At 33.5% G+C, this 6,706-nt stretch overlaps 1 protein-coding gene across 1 annotated transcript; it reads left to right on the top strand.

Moving 5' to 3' along the window:
* The first annotated feature begins 3,251 nt into the window (after positions 1-3,251).
* LOC131650430 (uncharacterized) lies at positions 3,252-3,689 on the top strand. The gene has a single exon (XM_058920140.1). The coding sequence runs from the start codon at positions 3,252-3,254 to the stop codon at positions 3,687-3,689; it is 438 nt and encodes a 145-aa protein (XP_058776123.1).
* Positions 3,690-6,706: the final 3,017 nt, after the last annotated feature.

Genomic DNA, 6,706 nt, shown 5'->3' on the forward strand with positions numbered 1-6,706 from the left:
AATAATCTAATGTTTATTATGTTTTTATTTAAGGTTGTTGTATGACAGAGTGTTGCGCGGGATTGCATTGTCAAACAGATTCCGTTTCGTGTCTTCCGCCCATTGCAGCGGAATGACAATTGCTTTGGAACCGGAATCAGTTAGACAGCGCTTAGTCGATAGATTCCTGTCCTCTGGCAATACAGAAAGTCTGATTCTTTGGGCGTATAATACCCGACCAGTAGGGTTAGTTTCTCATTCTTGGTTCATCTAATCTTTGTTTCTTTTGCGTAGCAAAATTTTCATATAACCTATTGTTTTAATTTATAGAGCACACTTGTTGTTGCTTGCTATCAACCCTATAAGAGAAGTGGTATATTTTCTGAATTCGGTAGATGGTGAGTGGAGCAATTATCCGGCTATGAAGGAAATCATTGATTTGTAAGTGGGATCGTTCTAAATATTCGTGTATATTTATATATTTAATTATTTGTGAGATTGATCTAAATATATGCTTTTATATTTTTGTTAGATCAATACAAGTGTTCCGAAGTCAACGAGACGCACAGGCATCCCGGACTAAATCAAACAACATTACTTGGATCAAAGTGCAGGTACATTATTTTTCACAATTTTGCTTATAATATTTGTGCTACTTGATAAAACAAGACAACTATAAAATCTTATTTGTTTTTCTATGTTGTGTCCGATACAGCGAAACAGTTCAGATTGCGGATACTATGTTTTGAGGTTTATGAAAGAAATCCTTCAAATGAATCAATTAGAGATTCCAATCACGGTATGGATTTATAACTTAATTATATAACTTCTTATAATTTATTACATTTAACTAAATCATTCATATTATGTTTTTGTTCTGTAGTACTTTGACGAATTCCGTGTTGCTTCTTACACGAGACTTAAGTTGGAAGAAATCAAAGAGGATTTGTGTCAATTTTATATTCATCAGCTATTCATGCAGTAGGATTTGTGTCGATTTGAAGTATAATATTATAGTACTCTAGGATATATGGTGACTAACTTTGTTCATACTGTTGCCAATATTTGAAGTGTAATATTGTTGATGTTACAGATTTAGTTTGTTTGACATGAGTTAGTTACATGTGAAACTTTCTGTATTCATACTTTACATGATTTAGTTTGTTTGACAGGAACTATAATGATGTATATATATAATTTTGGATATTATAATGGTATTATATTAGTATATATATAGTCCTACCTATGGTTGAAAATATATCGTCGAAAATATATTACAAGTCGAAAATATTACAGGTTGAAAATATATTACAGGTCGAAAATATTACAGGTCGAACTGGGAGGCTAAAATTACAGGTTGCACTTTAAAATACCTCATTTAGCAACGGCAACGCTTTTAAAAAACGCTCTTAAAGGGCCACCTACTAAAGCGCTTTATTACTAAAAGCGCTGCCTAAGATTAGAAAAAAATAAAAAAATAAAAAAATACGCAACCTACGAAAGCGCTTTTGGAAAAGCGCTTTTATAGGGGGGGCTACAAGAGCGCTTTTTCCAGAAAAAGCGCTCTTATAGGGGGGGTCTACCAAAGCGCTTTTTCTGGAAAAAGCGCTCTTATAGGGGGGGGGGTCTACCAGAGCGCTTTTCTAGAAAAAGCGCTCTTATAGGGGGGCTACCAGAGCGCTTTTCTGGAAAAAGCGCTCTTATAGGGGGGGCTACCAAAGCGCTTTCGTTACCTACGCCAGCGCTGGCTTTGGCAGCGCTCTTAAAGCCCAAAAAAAGCGCTCTTATAGGGCTTCCGTGTTGTAGTGTTCACAATATTGCACTCAATCTGCACAATGGGATTAAAGGTCGTCACTGGACCAATGGTCCTACAATCATCATTGGACTATCGTCCTACAATATGTTATGAATGCATGATGTTCAACGTCACAAAATCAACAACCACGACTAGTAAAAAGGGCATCATCATTCATTTATTCATCGAAATCACATCATTATCTCAAACACACATAATTCATAAACATCTTAGTCAACTCAACACATAATCATAAAATATCATGTTATCAATCATCACAACAACATTCATCATAATCAAGTATAGAAATACATGAATTCACAAAATCAAGTTCCATACAAATTGCCCTATAAACCTACCAAACGTGCACAGTAAATTTCATAAAATTCTCCAAAATTAGAGTAAAATATAAGCTTCCATATTCTGAAATCATTTTCCAAAAATATTCATTTTCGTCCCAGACTACCGCGCTAAGCGGGCTCCCTATCGCGCTAAGCACGATACCTATTGACTAGACCTTTCTCTTATTATCAAAAGCACGCTAAGCGGGGTCTGCAATTTCTGCAAAAATCCAGCTCTAGCTACATCAAACCAATCCCAAACTTTTGTCCAAAAACAAATTTTAATCATATTTTCCTGCAACTTAAGGTCTATTAACCTAGTTCTAACATGGATTAATTATTCTAATCACAAAAATACAAATGTTCATATACATCCAACAATCTTCATCAAACCCTAGACCTTCAAATCTACAAACATGGTGGATTGGACTCTAGTTCACATTATCACTCACCAATATAACAATCATCAATACCATGCATCATAACAATCATGTAATCCAAATAATCATCATCATAGTTCATCAAGATAATCAAATTCATCATAAAATCTCAAAACACCAAACCAAACCTACAATTATCATTCCCTTAGGGAAAATATAATAACTATGATAAGCCCCCTTACCTTAGGTTATTAGCTTGATTGATTCTCCCCTCGATTTTGCGGTTGTTCTTCTTCTCTTCTCGTTGCCCTAACTCTCTCTTTTCTTTTCACATTTTCTCCAAAATTCTACGACTAATGAAAATTCTCTCCCTTTCCTCTATTTACTTAGTTAGCCTTAGGATCCTTATTATGAACTTCCTAATATGTCCTTACTAACTCCACCTCACAATATCTCCTTAATTTATTTTAATTAACTAAAAAAAATGCTAATTAGAAACTATATTATTTTATTTATTCTAACTAACACCTTAATTCCGCTATCTCACACACATCAACATAAACATCACACGTCATATAATCTCATAGATAATTCATAATGACTCATATAATCCCATCAAAACAACCAAATAATATATTAAATCATTAAATCTAATTTCTGGGATGTTACAACATACATGGGTTTGATCGTGTGCTAGAGTATATTGAGAATTGACCATGTGCTTGCATGTATTTCCTGTGCAGAGGTAATAATGTTATGTGGCTATTCCGTGTGTATATTGACAATACTCAACATGATGACATTGATTGGACACCATACACCACTCATCGGGACACTGTTGCCTTTGATCCCATTTCATATTATTCCGGATGGCTAGCATGTAGGAGTAATCTAATATGCAGGTATATGCCGGAGGGATGCATGTGTCCGTTTGTATATGTGCAGATCATTCCGAGATCCCCATTCGACTTTGCTCCTAATAGCATCATGCGTAGACATATTGATGACATACTAACAGATTACAAGAGTCATCTAGTACCAGAGGAGTATCGAAGTATGACGGCCACAAGCCAATGTTCTTATGTGGATAATTACATGATTTGCTTCTCTATTGCTTCACGCCCTATCATGACACTAGACACTCCTAGACGTCCACCTAGGCCTGCTCGTGAGGATATCTTGGAGAATGAATAGGTCAGGGATGACCATGTCGTTGATGTGTTGTCCATTGTCAGAATATCATATGGATTACATATGAAGGCATAAAGTTCGGGTTATTTGAAAGAGGTGGAGATGATGTGGTTGCCTTAGCATGTTCCATTCTTACCGAGACATAGAATGCCTTGGGTTACCGGTGACAAAGGAGGAGCCATATGGGTTTAGGATTAGGCATATATATATTAGGTTATGCAAAAATAAAAACTGTATTTTTAGATGGTTTAGTATTATTTTCCATTCTTTGAAAATAATGTTTGTAATATTAGGGGATTTTTTTTAAAGTAATGCAATACCTTATTCAACCTTGTTCGTATTTATTAATGTTTGAATCAAATTATGGCACTGTTAGTCAGATTAAAATGACTTTGGATTAAAGAAAAATACAAACTTAGACAATGTTTCTGCTAAGATGCATGCAGGGAAGTTTTCAGAGATGCATATCCGAAATAGAAGTTTTCAAAGATGCATATCTGAATTCACCTCAGAAATATTCGCATATGCAACTCTGAACCAATTTTTGGCAAAAATGGAGTGACTACTTGATTTAAGAAGAATTAAGAGATTTAAGGTGCGTCCGAAGATGCATCTTTAAAAATTTCTGAGAGTGATTTTGAGTTTTCAGAAGTGTGAGTCACATCATAAGGGTGGAAAAAGAAAGAGAATTTCTTAATGCACCCTATGCTTTACTAGGGCACCTCACAAAAATACATTTATGGCCACAGGTTCCAGAGATATATCTCCAGATGCACCAAAATTCAACACAATGCTGAACAAGGCCCTGAATCAGTATAATTTTTTTTATCGGATATACATCTACGTATACATTACGTAGATGTATCTCCGGACACATCCAACTTCAGTACAATTCTTGTCCGGGACCTAATTTCTTGCAAAATAATTTTGGAGATGCATCTCCGAAAGGTTTACGTAGATGCATCTCCAGACGCTACTCGTTCAAATACACGCCAGAGCCCCTTCCTCTTCCTCACTCATGCAAACTCAATTCAAAACCCATTTCCAAAAACACTCCTCTTCCCCATTTTCTCGAACTCACTCATAACACACTCAAGCAACATCAAAGAGCATTAATCTTCATCAAACATCTGACTTCAAACAACATTAAGCAACAACAATCAACTTGAAGACACAAATTGTAAGTTTTTTGTAAAGTTTATTGAGTTTATGTAAAATTGTGTAGAAGTTGAGTTTGAGGTTATGAAATCGAAAAAATTTTAGTGTTTGATGGCTTAGAACTAATGAGAAACGATTTAGTTAGGTAGTTTTTATGATCAATGAATTATTTTTTATGTTTAATGGGTATGCATTCCACCATTGACGGTGATTGGAGTTGCAGAAGGCAGCATTGGAACATGGAGGCACGAGGGCGAGGTCGACTCTGAGCCTGTCATATGCAGTAATTTATTGTATTTGTACTCTTGATATATTTTGGGTTGTATTAGATATATCGAGTTCCTTGTAACTTTTGGATTTGATTTGTGTAATCTTGTCTTATAACTTTATATATGTCTTTTTATTCATATCCTTAATCTTGTCGAATCCTAAAATACCTTCTAACTATTTGATATGAAAAACATTTAAAAATAATATGTGTTCTGTCTGCATAAAATACGGATATCTCCAAATACTTAATCTTGTCCCCTGGATTTACTAATCTAGACAAAAAAACAACTTTTGAAATGAAAAAAAAAAAATCACAAAACTTGGTCAATTTTTTCCCAACAAACTCCATTAAATTTGTAACCCAATTTGTAGTGCACAGAATGAGATACAGGTGGCATGGTGTTATGTAGAACTAGTATAGCAATAGTCCTCTGAATTAAGAGATGAAACCTTCCTCAAGTAATTCCATCATTGTAACTCTCAATATTATCCATTCTGCATTCTACCTGCTAGCTAAGTTTCCTTTTCCCATAAACAAAGGAGTATACATCATGCATTCATTTCTTCATTATTCCCTAATTCATGCATTCAACCTCCCCTGAATACCACCACCACTATTTTCCAAAACACTCTGTATATCTAGCTAGTTAGGTACTAATATACCATTAATGTGATACTAACTATGATATTGTTCATGTTTTAGGGATCATACCATTCTATATTAGACAAAGTTACAAAACAAGTAATCTAGTTAGTAAAATTTAACTAACAAGTTGTCAAGTTAAACCTACTCAATTGCTTGACGTGCATAAACATCTGAAAGTGATTTAGATTTGAATTCGTGAAATCTCATTTATTCATTTTTAAAAGGTTAAAGTGTGATTATTAAATTATTAGCACAGAATAAAAAATGAAACTAACAAACTTATATTAATGTATAATTGAATTGTATTAATAAATAATTTACCTAAGTTTTAGAAAAATTGTGTTGACATCTTAGTTAAGTAGATAATACCTGTCTTAGATGATTCACATGAAGATGTTATCAATTTTGGAAAAAGTGGAAATGTTTCCTCTGCTGCATTTTGGACTACACTTTGTTGTTACATGTGAACTCATATCAATACAAACAAACTCATCTCTTTTCCTACAGGACTAGTTATTGAATTGACAATAAATTTAACTTTATCACATTCTGTGTATATGTATTTATATTGTTTTTTTTTCATTATAAATAATCTTATTTAAATGTGTTTGCTATTTTCTTATTTGACCGCATATACTAACTAAAATTTCACTTCTTAAAATAAATAAACAAGATGTTATGAGTTTAAATCTACATCATTGTTTCTGATTTTCATATACAACTATCAACTGAATTAACTATAAAAATATATAGTTATTTAAAAAAAACTAGTTGGATTTCATCATAGCATACGTCACATAAAGCTACTGTTGACTAAGGTATGACTCAAGAAATCAAATTTTCCAAAATTGGAAATAATTGTTCACATCTTTGCATCATATTTTAAAATATAAAAATTTATATTTTACTGTAATGTTTATCGCTTCATTCCACCCTATATATAAGT

This window comes from Vicia villosa, linkage group LG2 (genome assembly GCF_029867415.1).
Source record: "Vicia villosa cultivar HV-30 ecotype Madison, WI linkage group LG2, Vvil1.0, whole genome shotgun sequence".
NCBI lineage: Eukaryota > Viridiplantae > Streptophyta > Magnoliopsida > Fabales > Fabaceae > Vicia > Vicia villosa.